Source organism: Sorex fumeus, unplaced genomic scaffold, assembly GCF_029834395.1.
Source record: "Sorex fumeus unplaced genomic scaffold, SorFum_2.1 ptg000098l, whole genome shotgun sequence".
Classification (NCBI taxonomy): domain Eukaryota; kingdom Metazoa; phylum Chordata; class Mammalia; order Eulipotyphla; family Soricidae; genus Sorex; species Sorex fumeus.
The window spans coordinates 4,494,545-4,521,972 of record NW_026606155.1 but is presented as its reverse complement, the minus strand read 5'-3'; the positions used below and the strand labels follow the sequence as shown (position 1 = coordinate 4,521,972).

Genomic DNA, 27,428 nt, shown 5'->3' with positions numbered 1-27,428 from the left:
CAGCATTTCTATGGCTACTCGGAAACCCGCATCCGTGGATGTCTCTCCCCTCGTGGCCTGTTTCTCACCAGAACAATCTGTAAGACACGGCGAATGAAGTTGTCGCTGGACCCTCCCAGAAAACATGAAGATATGTTCTCCACCACTTAGGATGAATCCCTTTTCATAGTCTTTCTTTTCAGAGATCTTTTCCCCCCGTTTTGAGGCCCACACCCAGCAGTGCTCAGGGCTTACTCCTGGTTCTGTACTCAGGGATCACTCCTGGTGAGTTTGGGGTACCCTATTGGGGGGGGAGCTAGAAATCAAATCCGGATTGTTTGAGTGCAAAGCATCCTTCCCGCGATATTCTCACCCCAGGCCTTTGGAGACATCTGGCCTTGAATCTCTGCACGCGTATTCTGATAATTTATCCCTGGTCATACTCAAGGGCAAACTCCAGGAAACCGGGTGATGTGCAGAGTAACCCTGAGCTCCGAGTGGTGCTCCCCCATGAATGAGCCCTCCCCGTCCCATCCCAGCCTTACTCCGTCTTCCGGGTTTGACACCTCCAAGACCCACCCTTCCGCAATGGTCCCTAGCGCCTATTGGTACATCTTGGCCGTGTCTTGAAATTCTTTGCCTGAGCATTTGCTCCCAGAACAAGAATATTCGTGCGTGGATGATGCTGAAGTTTTATCTTGTTATTTTTCTGGAAGTCCCAGGAGAGGATGGGCTGGAGCAGCTTCTAAGAAGGAACCAGCAGTGTCACCCCAACAGGATCCAGATAGCTGGTCTCCACACCGGAAAAACATTGCACGGAGGATTCCTGGAAAATCGAGGGCGCTGAGACGCTAAGGCACATCTGCCTGAACATTCCTGCGACAGCTTTGTCTTCGAGCCTTCAGTCCCCCGTGCTATGTAGAGTCTCCTGAGTACCACCAGGTGTGGGCCAAACCTCCCCTGGGAGATACTCACTCCATGAGAATTGCTGAACAAGTGCCCCTGGGGAGAAGAGGCCGGGACAGCCAGGCAGGCCCAGGCCCTGGGTGTGGCCTTGGAACCCTGGCGGTGTGGCTTAGTCGCAGAGCAGCCCGGGCCTTGGCTCTCCCCGAGTTCTGTGGACATTTCTCTGTGCATTCCTCTCCCCTCCACCCAGGAGAGCCTTCCGGGCTCACACTTCTCTGGAAAGGATCCACACTCCAGGGACCATCAGCTGCTGCAAAGCCCACAGCCTCTCCCAGGTTCTCTCTCTCTCCCCATCCCTCCCTGCTGGGCGCCTGGGTTCCACAAGCAGCCACTGTGGGCTGCCGTGGTGGGGAGGGGGTCCTGAAGGGGCAAGAGTCCCAAAACCAGGCTCCCCCGTCCAGGCCTCTGACCCCATTCAGCCACAAAGCTGAAGACATCTTAGATCAAGGCTTATCCTTTATTTTTTGTGCTTACTGATTTTTTTTTATTTTTTTTATTAATCAATCACCGTGGGGTACAGTTACAGACTTACAAACTTTCGTGCTTGCGTTTCAGTCATACAATGATCGAGTACCCATCCCTCTACCAGCGCCTATTCTCCACCACCAATGATCCCAGTATCCCTCCCACACCCCTACCTCATTCCCCACCCCACCCCACCCCACCTCTGTGGCAGGGCATTCCCTTCTGTTCTCTCTTTCCTTTTGGATGTTGTAGTTTGCACTGGAGGCATTGGGAGGCCATTGTGTTCGATCTATAGTCTACTTTCAGCCCGCATCTCCCAACCCGAGCTGGTCCTCCAAATACCCTTTACTTGGTGTTCCCTTCTCTATCTGAGCTGCCTTTTCCCCCAGCGTGTGAGGCCGGCTTCCAAGCCATGGAGTAAACCTCCTGGTCCTTATCTCTACTATTCTTGGGTGTTAGTCTCCCATTCTGTTACTTTATATTCCACAGATGAGTGCAGTCTTTCTATGTCTCTCCCTCTCTTTCTGACTCATTTCACTTCACGTGATACTTTTCAAGGCTTATCCTTGGCTGACTATTTCCTCACTGGTAAAAAGCAGAAAATTAAACCTCTTTCACCTCATCTCCAGGACTGCCGGACAATTGCAGTAAGTTGTCACACTGGTGACTAATGCCGTTATCCACTCCTCTGGGCACCCAGAGTCCCCTGACTTGCCTGTCCCCCTCCTCCTCAGAGAGCAATCAAATAGTCAGGCTGCCTCCAGTGAGCCGCAGCCCCCCAGCTCTGTGTGTGTGTGTGTGTGTGTGTGTGTGTGTGTTAACAGGTTCTAAAACAAAACAGAAGCCACTTGCCTGGAAGCGCAAGGCCCTGGACTCCATCCCCAGTACTGGGAAGGGTAGAGAGAAGAAAGGAAGAGAGAAAAATTCCATTAAAGGTTTTTAATGTGTCCCTTCCCTTTGAAGTTGTTGTCACTGTCACTGAGAAATCTGGGAGGTGGGGTAGGGATGGGTGAGGGTCACTTGGTTTTGATGGGCAGTGCCAAAGGTTTGTTGGTTCTTGTATGTTCAGATTTTTGGATTCCACCCAGTGGTGCTCAGGGGCTACTTCAAGCTTGGTGCTCAGAGGTTACTCCGAGCACCCAGAAAGTGTCAAGAATCAAACCCAGGGCCCTAGCATGCAAAGCAGGCACCTGAGTCTATTAAGCTATCCCTCTGGCCCACTGTCAAAGCGTCCTACCATGAATTGTGTAACAAGCACAAAGCTGAAGGGGCCCAGCTCCCACACACTTTGGGTTTTTTAGCATATGTTAAAATGATCCCAATTGGGTTTCTTTTCTGCTTATTTCTCGAAGGGCTGGTTCAGGGGCAGTGAATCCCTTTAACCACCAGGCAGAGTGTTCTTGGCTGGAGGCCTTTTCCCCGGGCTCCGTCACGTCACCGCTGCTCTGGGCTCTGAGGTTCTGTGCAGAAATCTGCCAGTGGTGCTGTCAGCTCCCTTCTGTGAGATGCTGCACGTTTCTCTTGCTGCTTTTCAGAGTCTCTTTGACGAGGCAACTTCACTCTCTATTGGATTTATTTTGTTTAATATTCTGAGCTTCCGGGAACTGGGTATCTAACTCCTTTTTCAGTTTGGGAAGTTTTCATCTATTATTTCTTCAAATAAAGTATTCTATGGACTACTATGTCACTAAAATATATACCATTCACAACTGAACCTCAGAAAAATCAAGTACCTAGGAATCAGCTTAACGAAAGTGGTGGAAGACATATTTTAAAAAACTATAAATCACTACTAAAATTTTTTTTAAAAATGACACAAGGAAATAAAATCACATCCCCTGTTCATGGATTAGAAAGATTAATATTGTCAAAATGACAATGTTGCCCAAGGCACTATACAGACACAACGTAGTTGCTATAAAAACCCCATGATATTTTTAAAGACACAGATAAAACGCTTGCTGAATTTTGCCTGGAGTAGTAAAGCCCCCAAAATAACCAAAGCCATTCTAGGGGGAAAGAAGATAGCTTGGTGGGGTGGGGGAGGATAAAGGCTTATCTTTTTGTTGTTGTTGTTGTTGTTTATTAAATCACCATGAGCTACAGTTACAAAACTTTCATGTCTGAGTTCCAGTCATACAATGATCGGACATCCATCCCTACATCAGTGTATATTCTCCACCACCAACGTTCCCAGTATCCCTCCCCCACCCATCCCACCTCATCCCCTACCTCTATGGCAGACAATTTCCCTCTTACTCTCTCTCTCTACTTTTTGGGCATTATGGTTTGCAACACAGATAGTGAGAAGCCATCGTGTTTGCTCCTTAGTCTACTTTCAGCAAACATCTCCCATCCCAAGCGATCCCTCCAACCGTCATAGATCCCTTAGTGATCCCTTCTCTATCCCAGCTGCCTTTTCCCCAGCTCATAAGGCTGGCTTCCAACCATGGAGCAATCTTCCTGGCCCTTATCTCTACTGTCGGATAAAGGCTTATCTTGATTCACTTTAAATTAACTATAAGGTTGCGATAATCAAAATAGTGTGGTACAGGAATAAGGACAGACTCTCAGACCAATGGAATAAAATTGAGAGCCCAGAGATAGATCCTCAGGTATAAGTACAGTTAACCTTTAACAAAGGAGGAAAAAGTATCAAGTGGCGCAAGGAAAGCCTTTCAAGAGATGGAAAAACTGACTTTTCACAAGCAAGAGAGAGAGAGAGAGAGAGAGAGAGAGAGAGAAAGTTCAGATTACTTCCTAATACCATGCACAAAAGTAAGATCGAAATGGACCAAAGACCTCAATATCAGATGTGAGTCCATAAGTTACACTGAGGAAAACACAGACTATTTCATGACATTAAATCTTGAGTCATCTTCAAATGATTCAATGCTACTGACCAAGCAAATGGAAACAAAGATAAACAAGTGGAACTACATCAAACCAAGAAGCTTCCACACTGCAAGAGAAGTAATTACCAGAATAAAAAGTCACCCCCCGCAGAATCTCCTGCCTCTGCGCCAGGCTGTTTTCACTGGGGCCCCCTCTGAGGGGGACGGGCTGAGTCTCCCTCCCTGCCCCATGCAGAACCTCGGCAGCTGAAAACCTCTAGAACTCAGCCACAGCCGTGCTCAAAGCCACTCTCCACATGCTCGGACAAGCCTCACCCATGACGGAACTGGCAGAGGAACCCAGGTTTGCAGGACCCGTGGCTGAGATCTCCAAGCCTATTCAGATCGGGACTGGGCTTCCTCCACCCAGATCCCCCGTTTACCAGTAGCTTGGCAGTCACACCCACTAACTGCTGCCCCATGTAATCTCATCAACAGTCAAGATCTAGAGACTATAAAACAAAGCTCCCAGAAGAGAACCACGCAGTTTTTCCTGGAGCATGCAGCCGCATTTGTGACTGCACAACTTCTTATACTCTAGCCCACTGATGTACCTAAAGCAGCACACATGTGTTTGGTTTTAACATACTTGCTTGTATTCTCTTATATGCAGGCTTAAAGAGCCCCAGAATGAAATCAACAACCTTTACACACTTCCCTCTTACTGTGGTGGGAAGAGGTTTGCTGGTTGGGTGGGTGTTTGAATATTACCTGTAATGAACAGTTGTGAACTAAAAAAAAAAAAAAAAAGACACTCCCCCTCCCCCCCCACTCCACCACCACCACTCAGCTCCAAAACTAATCTCGAAAGAATGCCAAGTCACTGAATCATCCCAAGTATATGGATCTTCAGGCTGAGAATTCTGGGACCTTCTTGGAAAAGGAGGAAAGGAGGGAAGATTCCCCCCTCCCTTGCCAGAAGGCCCAGCTGCCTGCATCCACACCCAACACCCTTAGGCATATAACTGGCCCAGTTTTACAAATGAACCTCAGCAAGCCATGCCACAAAACTGCCCCAATTCCACAGCTCCAGAAGTGTGTAGCCACATATGCAGCCATCAGATACCTCCAAGTTTCACAAGACTGACAGCCCAGTAGGAGCACAGCAAATCAGATGGGAAAGTTGCACAGATAACCACTAAGCCCAATTGTCAGGAGCCAAGACTGCTCTGTGAGATCTTGAATTACTGAGCAACCTTTGTTGGGACCCACACAGACCCTGAGAGCTTCCTCCTTAGAGGCTTCCTAAGACCCTTTGATATACAAATGTCTACCTTGAATGCTATGTAAAGCTCTTGTTGCATCTGCTGCGATAAGACCTTTTGATATACAGATGTTTACCTTGAATGCTATAAGACCCTTTGATGTACAAATGTTTACCTTAAAAACTATGTAAAACTCTTGTTGATGACCTTCCCATGTATGGGTATATTGCTTCTGCTCATGACTGGGCTACCCCGGACCCTATATAAACAGCCTGTAGCCCTCAATAAAGTTCTGTCCCTTTTTCTCTCTGTTTCTAAACTGCACTCTGTCTCTTGTGTCTTGTGTTCATTCGGTTGGTCCCTCCTTGCACCTATGGATCGATCCCTAGGGCCACCTCTGCGGGCCGAAGAGTGGTTTAGCAGGCCCCCTGCACCCAATAGCACAGAAGATTCAACTACCACCAAGCCACCCAGTAAATCTTCAATGACTTTAGTAACACCATTGTGAAATATAGCAATTATCACAAATCAACTTTTATTAACGATTTTTAATAATTCCATATGATTTGCCATTTTGTTGTAACAAGCAATATAAAATAAATTTTTGTACTTGCTAAGGGGGCAAGTTGAAGAGGGGTGGAGGATGGGTAGGAAATTTGAGACACTGGTGGAAGATCACACTGTTGATGGGATGGATGTTGGAACACTGAATGCCCGAAACAACTATTCTAGGAACAGCTTTGTCAATCATGGTGTTGAAATAATTCCTTTAAAAAGACAACTCCATAAACAAGGAGAGAATATTTGCCTATCACACATCTGACAAAGGGTAAACATTCAAGATATATAAAGCACTGGTGGAACTTTACAAGAAAAAAAAAACATAAAATGGAGGGAAAAGATACAGAGAAACTTTCTCAAAGAAGAAATACAGATGGCCAAAAGATACGTGAAAAAATGCTCTGCATCACTTATCATCAGGGAAATGCAAATCAAAACAATAATATCATCTCACTGTTATGAGACTGGCACAAAAGACTAAAATAAACCAGTGTTGGCGGGGATGTGGGGAACCCTCATTCACTGCTGGTGGGAATGTTGAATAGTTCAATCTTTTTTGGAAAACAATATGGCCACTTCTCAAAAACTGAGTAACTGAGCTTCCACAGGGCCCAGCAATTCCAATTTTGGGCATCTACCCCAAGGACCCAAATACTCTCTTCAGAAAAGACGTTTGCATCCTTATGTTCGTTACAGCGCCACTCACAACAGCCAAAATCTAGAAACAACACTACTATCCAAAAGCAGATGACTGGATAAAAAAAAATTATATATATATATGTATATATATAAATATATATATATAGAGAGAGAGAGAGAGAGTACATATCCACAAGGCAATACAACTCAGCTAGAAGAAAAGAAGAGATCATGCACTTTGCTGCTACAAAGGAAGGATCTGGAACACCACACTGAGGGAAGTCAGTCAGAAGGGGGCGTAAGATAAAGAACGGTCTCCCTGATATGGGGGTTATAAAGAAACACAGTGAGGAAACAACAACCCCAAAGCAACAGAAACTGAGGAGTGGTCTTTAGTAGGCAGCCTCTCACAGCAGAGGGGATAGGAGTGGACAGGAAGCGGGAGAGTGAGACACGGGGATGCTGGTGGAGGGTGTGGTGGTGACGTGTGTCAGGCACAAAACCCTGCCATTATTCGTATCATAAATCATAGTGCCAAAAATTTTTTTTAAAATTAAATACAAGAGGTCCCTCTTCTCACAAGTTGCTCTTCAGGGTAAATGTTGATGGAACTGCCAAGCTCTAGTGGTCAAGGCCCCACCGAGTCAAAGGGGTCGGCCAATTTCGGAGCCCTCATCACCACTGTCCCAAGCCCCTCGAGGCTAGAGCATGACACTGTGTGACATGGCATGACACTGTGTCTTCCATACAAGGCTTGTCCCGATCCCTCAGAGGCAGGCGTCACCTACCCCAACTCCCAGCTGCCATGCTGTCCTTGCTGCCACCTGGCTGAGTCACCCCAACAGTGCCCTCAAGGGATACTTTCTAGAGCCCTCCACCGCCTCCCCTGAGGGGGACTCAGGGGCACAGGGTTCAATTGGAAAGTCAGTCAGGAAGAGGAAGGAGTGAGCACTGGCCTGGAGGAGGGAAGGCTATAGAAGGCCGCCCCCAGTTGAGGCCAAGGGCCGAGAAACGCCGTCAGGTATCATAAGTTGCTGTGCTCTCAGTGACACAGGGAAACTCTTAGGTTCTGGGACCAGCGTTTGTAAGCCACGTCGGCTCCCACCCAGATCCTAGATCTCGGCACAGGAATCAAAGTCCTGGAGCAGAATGGAAAAGTGGGCAGAGCATGTGCCCAAAAGCAGACACAGCAAGGGCCACAGTGATAGCACAATGGGTAGGGCGTTTGCCTTGCATGCAACCAACCTGGGTTCGATCCCTAGCATCCCATATGGACCCCTGAGCACCACCAGGAGTAATTCCTGAGTGCAGAGCCAGGAGCAACCCCTGAGCATCGCTGGGTATGACCCAAAAAGCCAAAAAAAAAAAAAGGCACATACAGGGGCCTGGATGGAGTAAACATGAATGAGCATGTGCCGTCATCACCCTTGAGCTGTGAAGGTGTGTTCAAGAGGGCTGGGAAGTATGCCCATCACAGAGATGTGCAGGAGGGCTCAGTGAGACCTGCAGAAGGCTCAGCATAGTAGCATACACACAAGAGCGCTCAGCACGGTAGCAAACACACAAAACTAAACGACTGCTTCCAACTGGCCTAAGTCTGTGGTGGGGACTGTGGTTCAACAAGACACAGATAAAGAATCAGACTCTGGGCTGCAGGGATGGCTGGGAGAGAGAAGTGTGAGCAGAAAGCAGTCTCGGGCCATTTCTAGCTCGGCTTCGGGAAGGAGGGCCCTGCCGCTGGGTAGGACACGGCCAGCTGGAAGCAGAGGCACCTGGAGAAGGAGATCCATGCCACAGGGGGGCCTGGCTGGTCTCCAACCCCACAGGAGGGGCACAGATGTTTACATACGCACCCACAATGCAGCACCAAAACTCCTTCTACCTTTTTCTTTTTAATTTATTTCATAAATAAGTTCACAATATTTGACTACATTTAATATTCAAACACCAATCCCACCACCATTCCACCATTCACTACCATATTTCGGGTATTTCCATCCCGAACCCCATTCCCTGCCTCAATGCAAAAGCAAAATAATATATTATTTCCCTCTAGGGTTAGTCGCCTCCTACTTTGAACCCCATCAAATGTGATGCAGCACTCTTGGAGTATGGGTAGGGTGTGTCGTATGGGGTGTCATGCGGCCACAAATGCGGCCGCAAGATCCAGGAAAAGGTTCACTCATGGGTGAGGCTGAGCCCGAGCATGTCGAGAGTGGCCTTGGGCAGGGCGGTGGCTGAGCTCTGGCGGTTTTCGGCTGCTGGGGCTTGCTCCCTTGGGGCAAGGAGGGCTCTCACCTGCCCCCCTCTGGGGCGCCCCCAGAAGCACCAAGGTTCACAGGGCACAGTGGAGGGACCCGGGTGAGCAGGGCAAGGGGGCAGTCAGAGCTGGAAAAGGACCAGAGCAGGGACCAGTGCACAAGCACCGACTGCTCTCAGGAACAATGCCAATAGACCAGAAAGAGACACAACTTTTTTTTTTTCTTTTTGGGTCACACCCGGCGATGCACAGGGACTATTCCTGGCTCATGCACTCAGGAATTAACTCCTAGCGGTGCTCGGGGGACCATATGGGATGCTGGGAATCGAACCCAGGTCGGCTGCGTGCAAGGCAAACACCCTACCCGCTGTACTAGCGCTCCAGCCCCAACACAACTCTCATTTTTAAGGTTTATTTTTAATTGGGGCCTCCCCAGGCTGCTCAGAGGCCTCAGGACCACTACAGGTGATACTCAGCCAGGCAACGCAGGGCAACTGTGCCCCTTGGAGTCATGAGCCAAGGGGCCTTCTGAAGCCCCTTAAAGTCCCAGCCCTGGGAACAGGGGTGGGAATGGGAGGTAAGGAAGCAGGAACAGCCGGGACAACATGTTCTCAAGAAAGCTGGTGGAGAAGAGAGTAACAAAGGCCAGCGGCTCCTGGAAGCTCCTGCTGGTGCTTCCAAGAAGACCCAAATGTTTGTGGAAAGGAGAGTCTGAGGTTCAGGGAAAGGAGGGGCCGTGTGGGAGAAGGAATGGAGAAGTGGTCGGAGGAAGTGGAAGATTTCCAAGAGAGGTTATCAGAGCATAAACTGACACGACCAACTTTTAGAGGCTTAGATTTTTTTTTTAATATTCCAACTGGAAGATATGTATCTGGGATCTAATTTGCCGGGACCAACACAATAAAGCTGTGAAATAAGTCCTCTTATGAAACCTTGTCTTTTCTTACTCAACATCACGGAAACATAAGCTTCTTGAACTAATTTAGCTTCCATCAAAAGGTGACAATTGTATGCAGTGCGAAATAAAAAAAAAAAACTTTCTCTGCTGTTCGAGGTTTTTTTCCTTCTTGTTAGGGGCAAATAAATTATTTATAAAACAATGTGCCAGAGCAGCTCTAGTTTAGGGGCTGCCCAGCACAGTATGCTAGCCCGAACAGAACTGAAATCTACAATCTCTAACCCAAGTTGGCAGGGTCCAGTTGGCCTTATTCCGGGGAACAGGGGAGCACTCACAGAGGAGTGAAAGCACGGCCACCTGGAGGCTTCCTTTCCACGGCCAGGTGCCTTTCAGCGATCCTGAAGGGGCCAAGACTGCCTGGGAGGCCTCCAGCCACACGTGTGGACAGCATTCTGCTGGAGAGAGAGCAAAGCCCTCTTCCACATCAGCACACTTGAAAGCAAGGCTCACCGCTTCCCTCTCAGTGACTCTGTCCAGGCCTCACTGTACTCTGGGTGTGTAAAACAGCAGTGCCTGTGTAGCCAACTGACTCTAAAATTCCCTGCTGGGGCCAGAGCGACAGTACAGTGGGGAGGGCGTTTGCCTTGCACGCGGTCAACCCAGGTTCAATCGACAGCATCCCATATGGTCCCATGAGTGTTGCCAGGAGTAATTCCTGAGTGCAGAGCCAGAAGGAACCCCGGAGCATCGCCAGGTATGTGGCCCCACCCCGCCCACCCTCCAAAAAGCAAAAATAAATAAATAAATAAAATTCCCTGGTGACGCCAATGTGAAAACCAAGTCTGTAAGAACATAAATGCTGCACGATAGTAGCAATAAACATCCTCCCCCTGCTCCACCCCAATCATATAATGGGAACCCCATCCATTTTACTTAGATGAACTCATCCAAATACAAAATCTGTGGAAAAGAAGAAAAAGAACCGGAAGCTGCCTGGCTGGAAAGCCCCAGAACCGGTTCGCTCAATGGCTCAGATGGAAATCCTCCACGCGGCACAACGCACTATAGAAAGTTTCACTTATGACGGATCACGTTTTGTGCCTACTCTGGACATACAGCTTGGACATTTAAGAATCTTGCAATGAGAGCTGTGAGAGAGTAACAATTTTCAGGAACATCAATGCTCCTTTTCTCTTTTGAATAAAGAATTCAGAAAACCCTGGGGCCAATGAAATAGTACAGTGGTTAGGACACTTGCCATCGACGGAGCTGACCTGAATCCAGTACCCGGCACCCCATATGACCCAAGGACACCAGGAGTGATACCTGAGGACAGAGCCTGGAGTAAGTCTGAATACCACCAGATCTGGGGGAAGGAAAGGAATAAAACCCACGAGCTAAAATGCCCTTATCTTCCCGTGTCCAATCTTCAAAGGCACCTGCACCTCCCCTTAGCCGCGCTCTGGTGGGCTTCCCTTTGCAGAGTCAGTCTCCCACCCATCCCCATGTGCCACTCCCCCTCGGGCCCTGATGGCAGCGGCTCTGGCTCTTACTGGTGTAGTTTCAGAGATCAAGACCTGCGGTACTTAAGCAAACTCCAGCTGCCACCCATCACGAAACCGAAAACAGAAGAAAGATGCCTTCACACCCTCTCTTCCTCTTTGGCTATGTCTCTAATCCCCTCCCTAACCACATCTCTCCAAAGCTGTCTTCATCTGCACCCACTCCTCGGCCCATTCCAATCTGGCTTCTTCTCCAATCACCCCCAAAACTGCTCATGGTAAAGACCGAGGCCCATCACCCGGATGGAACTCTTGCTCTGGGGCATACCCTCTGCAGAGGAGTTCTTTTTTTTTTTTATTTTGGAAAAAACATGACTTATTATGTAGTTATGAAAACTTTGGTAACAACTGATTATAGTACTATGGAATTTTGTGGATAATTTCTAGTTTCCGTTCAAAAGTACCAAATATTTATTTTATCCACTGAATTAGTCAGTATGTGCTTATGGTAGGAAAGCCACATTAATTTAAACTTGACATTTGTAACATAAATGATGAACTAGGAGTGTTTACTAGTAAGAGGTAAAAAGGGCAATATATGAGATGCACAGAGTTAACTGAGGCACCATATGTTATGCCCAAACAGCCAGAGGATTTCGTCTGGTTTTCCTTGTCTCTCTGTACCCTTTCTTGCCAACTCCTTCTCCAGCCATCCTTAATGTCCGGGAGTTTCCCACTCCCTTCCTATGGTGATGTCATCCACACCTGGGCCTGAACTGACATCTAAATGCCAATGACGCCAAGCTCTTTATCCAAAGCAGTGACTACACTTCTACCCCATTCCCCAGTGAGGGCATAAGGCACAGACGGGCGCTGAAGCCTGACTACTTCTACTTACTACCTGGGTAGCCTAAGCAAACCAGTGATTCCTCTCAGACTCAGTTTCCTGCCTCTGAAAATGTAGCATAATATTAGTTGCCGCCCAAATGGTGTTTGGATGCGAGTTTGTGACAACACCCACATAGCACACCGCTTTCACCGAGACAATGACCATTCGCACACCCGTCCACCTTAAACCTACCACGGCTGGTATAAAACTGAACCCCATCTCCTCGACCCACCCCACGTGCAGGTCTCCTGTTCTGACCACCTGCGAATTAAAAAGCAGAACCTGAAGAGGATCCCTCACTTGATTTCATCCCCAGGAGTGAATGAGATGAGATATCGCTCTTAGGCTACAGGGAATGTACAGAAGCCATTCCGATTCCAAATCAGTTCACTTATGAGAGAGGGATCATCTAGGTGGGTCTGACCCAGGGTGGGTCGAGAAGATGGGGTTCACTTTGTTTGTTTGGTTGTTTGTCTGTTTGTTTTTTGCTTTTTGGGTCACACCCAGCGATGCTCAGGGGTTACTTCTGGCTCTGCACTCAGGAATTACTCCTGGCGGTGCTTGGGGGACTGAATGGGATGCTGGGGATTGAACTCAGGTCAGCCGCGTTCAAGGCAAACGCCCTACCTGCTGTGCTATCACTCCAGCCCAGGGGGTTCACTTTTATATGAGAAGTATGAGAGGCCCCTGACTCCTTCTGATGGATGAATGAGCTACTGGTCACCGCGAGGCTGTTTAAATCTGGGTATAGAGGGCAGACAGAGAGATAGAGAAGGCAGAATCACAGGAAGGGCATGATGGGCTTGGTGCTGCCTGAAGACGCAGAGGCCAAGTGAAGGGGCACTCAGGTGCCTTCAAGGAGGTGTCAGCGCCCTGCACGGAAACTGGGAGCTCAGACCTACCGAGGGTTCTGAAATCTGGCAACTGGGTGAGCCTGTGAGCAGGTTCCTATCCCAAGTCTCTGTGAACGCAGGCTGGTTCCCACTGAGCCTGGCCAAACTGAAACTGTGGGGCTATAGGATTATTCTCAGGGGTGGGTATGAGGAAAAGTAAATAAATGAGGACTATCGCAAACCACTAAATGTGTGGGACACCCTGAGCCGTCACTTAAGTTCGTGTATAGGTTCTTGGAAACTAAACTTAAGTGAAACACAACTCCAAACTAAGCTGACCCCCGGCTAATTGCTATAAATAATTAAGTTTCTAGGGTCTATTTTCGGACACAAAAACTTCCTTTAAAAAGATCCCAAAATAAAAATTTGTAAGTCTACAACTGTACCTCATGGTGTTTCACTAATAAAAATTAATAAATAAATAAAATAAAAAGATCCCAAAACTTGTAATATGAAGCGATCATTTGTATGCCTTCAGACATTTGTTCTCCAACCTGCTTATTCCACTCGCGGTGGCTGGAATCTCTCTTCTCGCCTCTTCTCTCCACTCTGTGTTCTGTCTCATCCTCCCTCCCTCCCTCCCTCCCTCTCTCTCTTTCCCTATCAGGAACCCCCATATCTACCTGGCACATCCCTAGATCATGGACAGAAACGGGGCCCCCAGAGGAAATCCACACAGACACGACCTGGCTGTGAACCTTCGGTCTCACCACACTCATGTTACAATAAAACGATGCTGAAGAACACCACCTTATTGAGTGACCTGCTATCGTTTGCTGTGTGGCAATTAAAACACCCTTAGAGCAAACAGCACTTGCAAAAAGAGTCTGTTCCAAAAGGGAATGCCCTGACACAGAGGCAGGATGGGATGGGGGGGAAGGGTGGGTTGGGAGGGCTACTGGGATCATTGGGGGTGGAGAATGGGCACTGGTAGAGGGATGGGTACTCGATCATTGTATAACTGAAACCCAAGCACAAAAACTTGTAAGGTCAACAACTGTACCTCATGGTGTTTCACTAATTAAAAAAAAAAAAAAAAGTCTGTTCCACCCAGAAAATTCTATACCAATCCAGCACTGAGTCCTGTCAGTTCTCTCCCCTGAATGCCTCCCGCAAAGACTCGAGCACTGGGAGTCCACTGGGCTCTAACCCAATCCCAACGGTTCCCTCGGAACGGCTGCAGCAGTTTCCTGCACAGCATCCTTCTTCCTCGGCCCATTACACAGAGAGGTGTTTCTTTCCAACACAAAACTCATCTCACTCCCAGCCCAAATCCCCTGGAATGATTCCACCGTGCTCTCTACGCGGTGTCTGATTACTCTGTGGTGACCTACAGAACCTGCTGCCTTTTCAGCCCTATTTCATATGACTCCCCTGGTTGACTGACACATGTCACTCAAGCCACAAAGGTCTCTTGTAGTAACCCTAGTCTTTGAGGCTACTTCCACTTTAGGACCATGAGTGTGGCCTCCTTTGATAGAAAAAGCTTCACGCCTCCACCCACTTGTCACCCCATAAATCTTAGGGCCTTCGCTTAGGAGTGTCACCTCCTCACAGAAGCTTTCCCTCACCCCTCCCACAGAATGCAGCCAGGCTCTTTGATCCCCCCTCATCGAATCCCGGGCTTCCCCAAAGCTTAGCACAACTGCAGCCATGGACTCAGATGCTTAAGTCTGTATTTAGGGTCTTTTTTGGAGGGCGGGGGGTGGGGGGTTAATGAGGGTCGAAAACATGTCGGATTTTCTCCCCATAAAACTCAGCGTCTCCTATGGGACACAATACTCAGAAATTGACACAGCTTTAATGGCTGAATAAAACCAAGACTCTCCCACCCAACACATCATAGCAAACTGAGGTCAGAATTTTGATTTTGGTATGTGGCAGTCCCACTGGATTTGTCCTGCTCTGACCGTCACTACGGCATTTCCTTATAAATCATGCTGATATGGGCAAGTTTACAGGGAACATTGTCTGTCCCAAGTCGGCTAAGACTTGGCACGGTTCACCTTCCTAGCACAACACTGCATTACAACATCAAGTACAACTCTGCCCCTGTTAAATACTTTCAATAATTTTCCTTTAGGAAAAACATAAAATTCCACTCTAGTATTGATGCAACTAGAGAACAGAGTGCTTCATCTGGCTGGATTTTCCAGTTATAGATGGGATACTCCCCTAACTGCCTTTCAAACATGCTATTTTTGTTACTAGAAAGCAAGCTGGCTTGCCTGTTTTGGGGGTTTTGGGGGGTGGGGTTGGTTGGTTGGTTGGTTTTTGCCATGCCCAGCAATGCTCAGGGGTCACTCCTGATTCTGCACTCAGGAATTACTCCTGGTAGTGCTAAGAGTACCATATGGATGTGGGGAACTGAACCCTTATTTGAAGTAAATAAGGCAAATACCCTATACACTGTACTATCGCTCCAGCCCTTGCCGTATTTTAAATAGATATATGTACTGATTTCTCATTAAAAGGCCCTCCCGTTGATCGTCGATGTGCTCGAGCGGGCCCAGTAACGTCTCCATTGGAGACTTTGTTGTTACTGTGTCTGGCATATCGAATACTCTTGGTAGCTTGCCAGGCTCTCCGAGAGGGGCGGAGGAATCGAACTCGGGTCGGCCATGTTGGCCACTTGTAAGGCGAACGCCCTACCGGCTGTACCTGGGTTTTTTTAAATATAACTACAAATTTTATTTTCTCTTTGGAACAAATACAGCACAAACATTATATAACAAAAGATTATATTTAAGAAACAGAACACTGAGGCTGGAGCAATAGCACAGCGGGTAGGGCGTTTGCCTTGCAAGCAGCCAACATGGCCAACCAGGTTCAATTCCCAGCATCCCATATGGTCCCCCGAGCACTGCCAGGAGTAATTCCTGAGTGCATGAGCCAGGAGTAACCCCTGAGCATCACCGGGTATGACCCAAAAAGAAAAAAAAAGAAAGAAACAAAACACTACAGAAAGACTACAGAAAGACAAATATTTGGACTAGGAATTATAGACCCCACAAGGGTCCAATCCTAGGCACACCATGAAACCCCAAGCATCGCAGGTGGAAGGCTGGAGGTCCCCTAAGCATCAGCTATAGTGACAGGGGTCCGGAGCACTGCCGGGGTATCCCTGGTGGTCCCTAGCACTGCAGGGCCACAGCAGCACTGCATCTTCTGTCTCAGCACTGATTCACTGGCCCCACTCCCAAGTGTCCCCAAGAGAGGCCCTAAGGCCCCCTGAGCACTGCTTAATAGGTGACCACCCTAAAATGAATTCACTTTCCAACCTGCACACAGCATTTATAGTTGGTTCACACATGTGTGCATATACATATATTTCTTTAATTATATACGTAACCAAATCCCTACCTTAGACGAGGAGAAGTTTTGGGCAAATTACGGAAATCAACTAAAGAGATGATGGACCAGCGAGACAGTACAGCAGGGAGGGCACTTGCCTTGCACATGACCTATTAATCCCCAGCACAGAATAAGGTCCCTAAGCAAGGCCAGGAGGGATCCCTGAGAACAAGCCAGGAGGGATCCCTGAGAACCGAGCCAGGAGGGATCCGTGAGCACACGGCCAGGAGGGATCCCTTAGAACAGAGCCAGGAGGAATCCCTGAGCACTTCTGGGTGTAGGCCGAAACCCACCCCCACAAGAAAAAAAAAAAAAGACAAAGAAGAAGATAAAGAATAAAAGAAAAGAATGGGGACTATGCCAGACTACAATTCTTCCAGGGTAAAGGCTGGGTACTGGAAGCTTCCTAGCCACCGGCGTGACGAGAGGTCTGCAAGAGCCCGCTGATAACATTCCTAGGAGCACAGCAGCTGCTGAAAGGCAGCTCCACAAGGTTAGCACTAAGCTCAGAGAGGAATGTCTTCTCGTGAATTCCTCCAGAGAGGACACCACTCTGCTCTGATGAAGAATGACACTTGGTACCATTTTCTACTGAAAGAGTTGTTTGTTTAGCTAAATGCTTCACATTGCTCTCATACTCGATTCCCTGGTCCGGGCAAAATTATCTCGTGGCTCACCCAAACTGAAACAAGGCATATGTGTACCAGTGCTGCTGAAAAATAATAATAATAATAACAACAACAACCACAACGGGAGGCCAGGGCAATAGTACATGGGGTAAGGTGTTTACCTTGCATACAGCCAACCCAGGTTCTATCCCCAGAATCCATATGGTTCTCCGAGCACCGCTAGGAGTAATTCCTGAATGTAAAGCCAGGAGTAACCTCTGAGCATCCCCAAATTGTGCCCCCCCAAAAAAAAAAATTTAATAGAAACCTCATGGCTCATTAACAAAACAAATTTGTTTTCCTACAGTTCTGGAGGTCAAAATTTTAAAACTGGTCTGATGACCCAGTTAAGTCAAGATGACCGTGGTTTGTCGCTTTCGGAGAGGCTTGCCTACGTTCTATGGCTCGTGGCCTCCTCCTAGCAAAGACTTCTTTGCTCCAACCTGGCTTCCAGCCTCCCCTCACCTGCTCCGGTCTGGCCTCTCGCCTCCCTTTTAGAACCCTACAGTCACTTTAGGTGTGTCTGCATAATCCAGAATTAAGATCCTTGATTGAAGCGCGGGAGCACCTTACTCTGCCCCTGAGGGAAGTAGACACAGCTCTGAGGTGAGAACATGGACATGGGGTGAAGGGGAGGGGGCAATGTCACATCAAATCAACACAGTAGTAAAGATACAAATGGGCATCTAATCAAAGAGTTGGGAGCTGGAGTGATAGCACAGCAGGTAGGGTGCTTGCCTCGCACACATCCGACCCAGGTTCGATTCCCAGCATCCCATGTGGTCCCCCAAGCACCGCCAGGAGTAATTCCTGAGTGCAGAGCCAGGAGTAACCACTGAACATCACCAGGTGTGATCCAAAAATAAAAAAAAAGGGGGGGGGGCTGGAGAGATAGCTCAGCAGATAGGGTGTTTGCCTCGCACGCAGCCAACCCAGGTTTGATTCCCAGCATCCCATATGGTCCTCTGAGCACCGCCAGGAGTAATTCCTGAGTGCAAAGCCAGGAGTAACACCTGAGCATTGCTGGGTATGACCCAAAAAGCAAATAATAATAATAATCAAAGAGTTGGCTTTCTGTGTCCGACTAGGTTAATAAGAGAGCTGGAGATACAATGGATACGGCTCTTGCCTTGCACATGACTGAATCGATCCTCAACTCCATACCTGTCCCCCTGAGTCTCACCTGGAGAGAGCACAGCTAAAGTGTGGCCCCAAACCAACCCACCCAAAAAGAAAAGAGTTGATAACAGAATTTATTTAAGAACAAAGTGCATCTTCTATATTCCAGATAGTTTGAAAAAAAACTATTTACACAATGTTGGGTCGGGAACCCACTTATACACCAAGAGCATCACACCTACAGAAAAACTTGTGTGAAATAAAATAACTACAAAAACAAGTCCCCAGAGTCAGGAATTTCACCTTCGCACTCTCCTTGCACTACAGAGGAGGTAGGTGTTCTTGACATTTTTGCTTGGTTTCTGTTTTTGTTTGCAGGCATACTTGGCTGTGCTCAGAGATGGGTCCTTGCTCTGTACTCAGAGATTACTCCAGACAGTGCTCAGGCGACCATGTCAGTGCTGGGGACCAAACCTATGTCAAGGCAAGCACCTTACTGTCTCTCCTGCCCCAGAAATTGTTTTTAAATGCAGCAGCCAGCTAGGTCACAACTTTAGGAATATATAAAGTCCAGAGAGCTTCTTTGGCTTTTGGAGAAACGGCTACACCTGCACCCTGGGGGGGAGGGGGGCAGAGAAGCAGATTCTACTGCTGACCTGGCACCCAAGGGCCCAGCAGGAGTGAGGGTACTCACAAGGTGCAGAAAGAAGAGATTGGTAAGTCATCCCAGATGCCCAAAGGAGGTGCATGGGACAGCCCCCTGCGTCTCAGGACATCTCTCAACAGGGGGCTGAACTCTGAAGCTTCAGCCAACGCATGATGCTACCAGGCTAAACCCTCTCTTCTCTCTGGAGTCTTCCCCAATCTTCAGCTCCTGCTCACAAAACCATGTGTGACTCGAAGAAGCTGCGGTTTCAAGATTCCTCCTTGCTTCTTTGGAAGAAAGATCACTGTTGTATCTGATGATACATTAGACGTGTCACCAAAAAAGGGTTTTCCCCCTTGAGGTTACAAATACAAAATAGATTTGTACTTAACCCTGAGGGCTGAGATGCTGCCTCCTTTTCCCCTTTAGGTTACTTTCTAAAACATGGTAGAGAGTTAGGAAATCATTTCTGAGAGGCTGGTGAGATAGTACAGTGGGTGAGGTGTTTTGTTTGCCTTATGATGGGTTTGCATGTGATAACCCATGTTCACCCCCGGCACCCCATATGGTCCCCCAGTCCTGCCAGGAGTGATTCCTGAGTGCAGAGCCAGGAATAAACCCTGAGCACCACTAGATGTGGCCCAAAAACCATAATAGGAACAGAAATAATAATAATGTCTTAAAAGCTGCACTCTAGGGAATTAAATTAGAGTGATACTGATAGTCTCTATTTTCACATTTTGTTTTTGTGTTTTGGGCCAGGCCCAGCAGTCCTCAGGGCTTACTCCTGGCTCTACACTCCTGGCAGACTCAGAGGACCATATGGAGGGCTGAGGATCAAATCCAGGTGAACCTTTTGCAAAACAAGGGCCCTACCTACTTCACTACCACTCTGGCCCATGTATTTTTTACATTTTAACCTTTTCAATATATCCTACAAAAATAAAGATAGAACCACAAGATCTGCACACACTTCTCAAGAAAAATGTATTATTAAAAACACACACAGGAATACCTATTTCTGCACATATGCTATAAAGATGGAAGCTCATTCCCATCAGAGATAGACTGTCATTGACATCTGTCCAAGTGTCATATTGGAGGTCATCACTATACTCCTATAGAACTAATCAGAAGCTGATTTTACTTTAGGACTGAGGAAGTGGCTTAACATACTCTGCATGCAGGAGCCCCAAGTTTAATTGCTGGCACTGGCAGGTACCCCAAGACAAAAACAAAAGGAAAAGAAAAAGGATTCTATGAGAAATTCACAGCTAACTTTATACAGAATGGTGACAGACTAATGCTTCCCCTTAAGATCAGGAAAAGGACAAGGATATTTACTTTCACCCATGCTACTGAACATCGTACTAAATGTTCTAGGCAGAGCAATTAAGCAAGAAATTAAATAAAGGCATGCGGAATGGAAAGGAAAAAGTAAAACCATCTCTTTTTCTAGGCAGTATCTTGTAAACAGAAAATAGCCACTTTAAAAACTATTATATCTAGTAAACTAGCTAAGCAAGGCTGCAGAGTACAAAATCATTTGTACAAAACACACACACACACACACAAAGACTGTATTTCTATATTATTTCAATAATCCAAATAAGATTTGGACGCATTGGGTGCCACCCAGCAGTGCTCAGGGATTTCTTCTGGCTCTGGGCTGAGCGATCACTCCTGATGGGCTCCAGGGACCATCTGGGGTGCCAAAGACATAAACCCGGGTCAACCACACACAAAGCAAACATCCTACCCACAGTACTATCTCCCTAGCCCATAACAATCCAAATTTTAAATTAAAATATAATCCCTTTTACAGTAGTACCAAAATGAATAAAACACTAAGGACTCAATTCAACAAAATTCAAACTTTTCCTCTGAAAACTACAAAATGTGGGAACACACGACAGCTCTAAATAAATGGAAAAATATTCTATGTTCATGTTCATGAATCAGAGAAACAAGTATGCTAAGTTGGAAACACTTCCAAAACTGACATACAGATTCAATGCAATCCCCCACCAGAAGCCCAGCTGGCTTTTTTGCAGAAATTAGCAAACTGATCCTAAAATTCATTGAAGGGATTTCACCCAGCTAGCCAAAATAATCTTGAAGGGAAAAAAAGGACTGGAGGATTCTTACTCCCAACTCCAAAACTTACAAAACTCAAGACAGCATAAGTACTACCATAAGGATATACATAAAGATCAACGAGGGCCCAGAGAGATAGTACAACAGCAGGGAACATGGCCAACCGGGTTCAATCTGCGGCATCCCAGATGGGGTCCAAGCCCTCCAGAGTGATTCCTAAGTGTAGAGCCAGGAGTAAGCCCTGAGCACTACAGGTGTGGCCCCAAAACGAAAAGGGGGAAAAAAAAAAGAAAAAGTAAAGATCAATGAATTCGGGGGCTGGAGAGAGCACAGTGGGTAGGGCGTCTGCCTTGCATGCAGCCAACATGGCCGACACAGGTTCGATTCCCAGCATCCCATATGGTCCCCCAAGCACCACCAGGAGCAATTCCTGAGTACATGAGCCAGGAGTAATCCCTGAGCATTGCCGGGTGTGACCCAAAAAGAAAAAAAAAAAAGATCAATGAATTAATATTCAAATTGAGAACTCAGAAATAAACCCATAAAACTGTGCTCAATTAATTTTGAACAAAGATGACAAGATAATAAAAGGAGGATGGGGTTGGGGGAGAGTCCTTCAACAAATGGTGCTGGGACAAGTGAATCATATACATGGGAAAAAATATGGACTATGTCACATGCCATTCAAAAATCAACTCAAACTAGATCAAAAGCAAAAATGGACCTGCTAAAGCCATAAAAGCTTAGAAGAAGCAATCAATCTTCACGATCCTGTATCATGATGTCTAGGATGAACCCTGAAAGCGCTACAGTCAATAAAGGGTGGCCGCCCTGGAAGACCCCATTTTTGTAAAATTTTATAAATGAAATGTCCGTCAGAAGCATTTGCTTCTATAGGGAAAGAATAACAGAATGAGTGGTTGCCTGGAGCTGCAAAATCTGGGGTGACTGATATAAATGGGTGAAATGTTTCCTCCTAAAGTGATTGAAATGTTCTAAAATTAGATCATGGTGATGATTGTATAACTATAAATGTACTCAAATTCACTGAATTATACACTTTTTAAAAAGTGGATCTGGGGGCCAAGGAGATAGCTTAAAGGGCTAGTACGCATGCTGTGTGTTCGGGAGACTGGGTTCAATCCCTGGTACCATGTGCTCCCCCCAGTACCACCAGGCACAACCCCAAAGCACCAAGGTAGGAGCGGTCCACAGGGACTTCTGGGTGGGACCTGAATGCTAAAAGCAGCTTATTGTATGAGATATGTAAAGTACATGTCTTTACAGACAGGGCACTGAGCTTCCACTGTGTTCATTCTCTCTGGATCACAAGGAGCGCCAAGCAAGTACAGAGACGTCAAGATCGAGATGGCAAGAAGTACTGACACACGCCATGGAAAACATGCGAGTCGTTCCTGAAAGGGGAACTCCACGCTGAGACAAGTCTCCAGGTGACTGCAGTGCTGGCCACAATGCATGACTTCGACCCCGTGTGAAGCCCTGGGTGTCTGAAAACCATCATGCCTGGCAACTCCCCAGTCCCGACAGCACACTCTGCTTTGAGCCCCTGAAGTCGAGAACGCCTGCTCCCCAGGAAGAGACCCTGCGTGCTTCTTCCTTAAACCTCGCCCAAGTGTTCAGTTCTCTCTCCTAATCGAAGGGATAGCAAACAGCATCTTTCCAGCTGTCTATTCTCCAGTGTTTTCTGTTCAAAAAGTTTCCTTCCATTCCCACCTCTCTGTTGACTGCAGAGAGCGATGACTGGCTGAATGAGCCCAAAGTGGGCACCTGAGAAACATTAAACCAAACAAGTCCTTCCCTGAGACATCAATTCCTGAGCCTGAGACAAAGGTGTTATCTCTCCCGGGGCCTGAAACGTTGAGACAGGAAAAACTTTCAAGTTTGCCAGCAGCCCTCATTCCCGGGTAGGGAAAGCTACACAGCAATGAAGAATGAAGTGGCCCGTGGAGGTCAGCACCGATTTGAGATGGAAAGAGAACAGACAAACACCTCTCTGAAGTTGCAGAGGTTCCTTGGTTGGGAAACCTCCCGTCTCTGGTAACCCCAGTGTCTTAACAGAGCACACAGTGCGTAATGAAGTATTTGCCAAGCAAATGAACGGACAAGAAAATCCAATATTCTTTAGATAACAGGCCAATCTTTCTGTGTTTCTGCTGCTCAACAGTTAGGCTATTGGAATCCAGAGTTGGGTTTTTCACAGCTACCATTTGCTGTCTATGCCTCTATTATTAGACCTTCAGCAGTATGTCCTAAATACGGACTTACAGAGCTTCCTCCCTTGCTATCAGAGAGTGAAATTCATCATTTTTTTATGTCATCTGTACCTTCTAACCTAGAAAACAGAAATCACTCAGGAAATCTATGCTTAACTGATCTAATCAGTCTTTTACTCTTCACGCTTCAGCATTTTTTGTCATTGCCATCAATATTTCAATCTGCAAGATACTGGGAATAAATCAGTAGACTCAGTTCTATATTTCATCTATTCCATTAATTCACTGTTTGATACAGGAGATAAAACAAACTATTATGCTCAGTTAAGTAGTTTACCCATTAAATTAATTCATTCTATGACTGTTTACCTACTAAACACCAGGGCTGAAATGACAAAGGTCAGAATACCTGCCCTCATCAGTGGTGGTGGAGAAAGGGCACTGGTGGAGGGATGGGTATTCGATCATTGTATAACTGAAACCCAAGCACAAAAATTTGTACATGTACAACTGTACCTCATGGTGTTTCACTAATAAAAATTTAAGAAAAAAAAAGACAAAAAAGAGTGTTAAAAAAAAAAGAATACCTGCCCTCAAGGGTCTTATAACCTACCACAGAGCAGTAAATCAATTATTATTTACAGCACTGTGTGCTAAATATTTCTGAAGAGAAGGTTGTCTGATAGTATCAGAGATCTCTGGAGTTGACTCCTTCAGAAGACGAGGTCTACACAGAACAAACGTGGCCTAAATTAAGCCCAAGCGGGTGATTCGGACTCCAATTCACATACTTTAAAGTACTGTTCAATTCTTTCAGAATTGCATTCAACCAACGTGACCTAAGACCTGCCTACCATTTCCCCACAGAGTCTCATTCCATCCTCACACAGTTATTGTTGAGAGCTGCATGTCTGATATAAGTGACCTGTTCACGCTCAGAGAGCTAGTTAAGTGGCAGCACCGGGACTCAGAAATGCCTGTCTTCCAATTCCAGGGTCAGATATACCGCACTACTTTGTGTTCTACACAACTAGAACCATTGCCATCCCATGGGCTGGGGATGTGACTCAGTGGCAGAGCAGCCTTGCATATGGAGGACCTGGGTTCCAGCCCCAGCAGAGCAAAATAAAAGACGCCCATTTCCACTCCTTCCTCTGCAACTTTCCTTCACCCTATGGCATACAATAACTAAGTGTGAGGCACAAACAAGCAATCACCAACTGGTGAGCTGATAGGACTATATGCTTGCCACATTTTCAGAAGCAAGGGACCACGGCAGATCAAATGACTTTGCTGCTTATTATAGTACCATGTGCTGACAAGGAGCACAGTTGGCTGAAGTCGAGCAAATCTTTCAAGTTATATTTTAACAGAGCCTTTGACCACGATATCCGGTCAGTTGCTCCAATGTTCAGCAATAAATCAAAATGACTCTTCATTTCCTTTGACAGTTAACAGTCCTAATGAATTCAGTATAATCTCACCATCCATCAGAACATTTTCTGAGATGCAAACTTGCAGCTTGATGATTCACACAGTTACTAGAGAAGGGGAAATAAAGCAGTACTCATTGTTTTCTACAAAACTAGCATTGTTTGCAAAACCCAGAAACTGAGCAGCTGGCTGACTTGCCTAGCATGTAGGTTGGCTCCTTGGTCAGTTAGCAAAAAAGCTGTTTGTTGAACCACGGTCAGTGACTTGGGAGCATATGACCTCAAGTGGTCTTCACTGCACAGGCATGATCCGTAGACAAATCAATATACCGTTGTGCAAGGTTAAGACAAATTCAAAAAATATCCACCCCAAGAAAAGCCCCTGATATTGATCAGACATTAATACTGAATAATAAAAGATGTAACAGTTCTTTGAAAACATCAGCTGTCTATAAAGTTAAAGGAGAAACATCTGAACTAACCGCTTACCTGACACAGGTTACATTAGTAACCAAAGAAGACCACAAAGGAAATGGCTTAGTATACATAACAAATTCACTGAGACTGAAAAACTGTGGAAGAAGGCATGAAATCCACAGCTCTCTTGAATCAAGTCACCATGCTGGCACTCAGTTGTATGCTAATAGTCTTAGACACAGTTAGGTACACCAGAAGTTGCACTCCCTCTAACTTACAATCATTTCAAACAGAAGCATGGGGTGCAGTAGCCTACACCTGAATCCAACCCTATAAGACACAAGCACATCCCAACATTTTGTTGTTTTTCTAAAAAAAAAAAAAAAAAAAAAGGAGGGGAGGGGTAGAGGTGGAAGGGACTGTTCTCCACAGCGGTATCACTGCATCTCGTATTCCGTGCTCCTGAGAAGGTGTGAGAGCAATAACGGGGCAGCAGCTACTGGAAAGGTCTTATTCTTAGACTCCGAAATGAATCTCTCTTCTGAGCTCCAGACCGTGTTCGTGCAGACAAGCGCTTTCCAAAACGAACAACCTGCTCCCCCCGCCCTCCCACCCCCGACGAGGAGCCAAGTCATTTAACAAGTAGAAAGCTTGGGACAACTCCAGCGACCTCACACCCTAGCACGCAAACGCCACCCACCCCGAGGCAGCTTGCTCGCTGCCCTTCTTTTACCTAGAGGCGGACACGGGCAGCCTCTCCTTCCCTCCGGGGAACCTCTGCGAGAAATTCAAGGCCAAGTCTAGGATTTCATGTGGTTTGCAAATTTAAAAAAAAAAAAAAGCTCCCCGTGGCAGGAGCTGGAGCCTCTGATCCCGCTTTATCTCTCTGGGGTCTATGAAAAGCCCCGGGACCAGCCACCACCCGCGTCCCTTTTATTATTTTTTTATTATTATTCTTTTAATTTTAATGTTCCCTCGTGCAGGACAGCGGCAGACCTGAAGGGATGGTGCCACAAGACCCGAGCGGGGCCACGTCGCGGGCGCGGGAGGCCAAGTCCGCGGCGCCCCCCAGCTCGGGGCGGCCCCGGCCCCCCGCGACAGGGACGCAGTGACAGCGGTGTCACCTGTGCGGGAAGGGGCCGCGGCGCGGCAGGGTCCGGCGGCGGCTCTGGGCGCGCGCCCGGCGCCCCTCCGCACCCCGGGAAACTTTGGGGCGCGCGCGCGCCCCGATCCCCCGGGGACCCCGCGAGGCCGCGCCCCCCGCGCCCCCCCGCCCGCGCGCCCGGGCACCCGCGGGAGGGCGGGGTCGCTCACCCGTGCGCAGCTCGTGCTTGACCGTGAGGAGCTGCTCTCCCGCCGCGCCGCCCGCCTCCTCCTCCATCTTCTCCCGTGGCCGGCGCGCGGGGTCCGAGCCGACGCCGACGGGCGGCGCTTTCCCGCTCCGGCCGCGCGGCTCGCGCCTCCGCCTCCTCCCCCTCCGGCGGGCACCGCTAGTACCGCGCAACCAAGCCGCCCCCCGGCCCCGCCGCCGCCGCCTCCGCCCCGCCGCCCCGCCCCCTGCCAGCAAGGTCGAGCAGCCGCGGGCGCTCATTGGGCGCCCCGCGCGCGCACCGGCCCACGCCGGCTTCCCATTGGCCCATCCGCCCCGACGCTCCCGGAGCCGCCCCGCCCCGCTCCCCGAATTGTTGTTGCTTGGCGGGGAGGCAGGAGAGGGAGGAGCGCGGCGCCTCGGATTGGTCGGGCCCCGAGTCCCGGCCCCGCCCACCCGCGGGCGCGCACGCGCAGTCCAGACCTTCCCTTCCCTGACCTCCCCGGAGCCGTCACACCCCTTATTCCCCAGCTTCTGTGTTAGTAAACAGTGTCTAGTAGGCAGGAGGCGTTCGGGGTCTGTGATTGGCCGTGGCGGAAAGAGGCGGGGAGGGCTGATTGGTACGTTTGGTCCGCCAATCACTGTGGACAGAGGCGGAGCCTGGAGGGCCGCTCCGCTCTTGCACGTGTTTGCAGGCTTGGGCGCCGTAGACCGAAATCCACAAGTGTGATCCGCTGGAAGACTGGAAAGGTGTTGTTACTCTCCCCGAGTAAGCACGAGCAGGTGAAGTGGAATTTGTACCCGAATTAGGTAGTTTTGCTAGACGTTATGAAACCTCACAATCCTAGCTCTCACTTGAAGAAATCCGCAAAGAATTGACATTTCCTTTTTGACAATAGACGTCAATGGCACCCGAAGCACACTACAGCGATGTAGAGAGCAGGCTACAGTAACCCTAAACAGCTCTCAAGGGAAAGTGAAGCAGGCTCTGAAATAAAAG

At 47.8% G+C, this 27,428-nt stretch overlaps 1 protein-coding gene across 1 annotated transcript in view; it reads right to left on the bottom strand.

Annotated features, from left to right (window-relative positions):
- RPS6KA5 (ribosomal protein S6 kinase A5) overlaps positions 1–26,627 on the bottom strand; it is a 212,667-nt gene extending 186,040 nt beyond the window's left edge. The window contains exon 1 of the mRNA XM_056133486.1: positions 26,434–26,627. Coding sequence (XP_055989461.1) covers positions 26,434–26,500 — 67 coding nt within the window. The 5' untranslated portion in view covers positions 26,501–26,627. The remainder of the gene's footprint in view (positions 1–26,433) is intronic.
- Between the last annotated feature and the right edge of the window lie 801 nt (positions 26,628–27,428).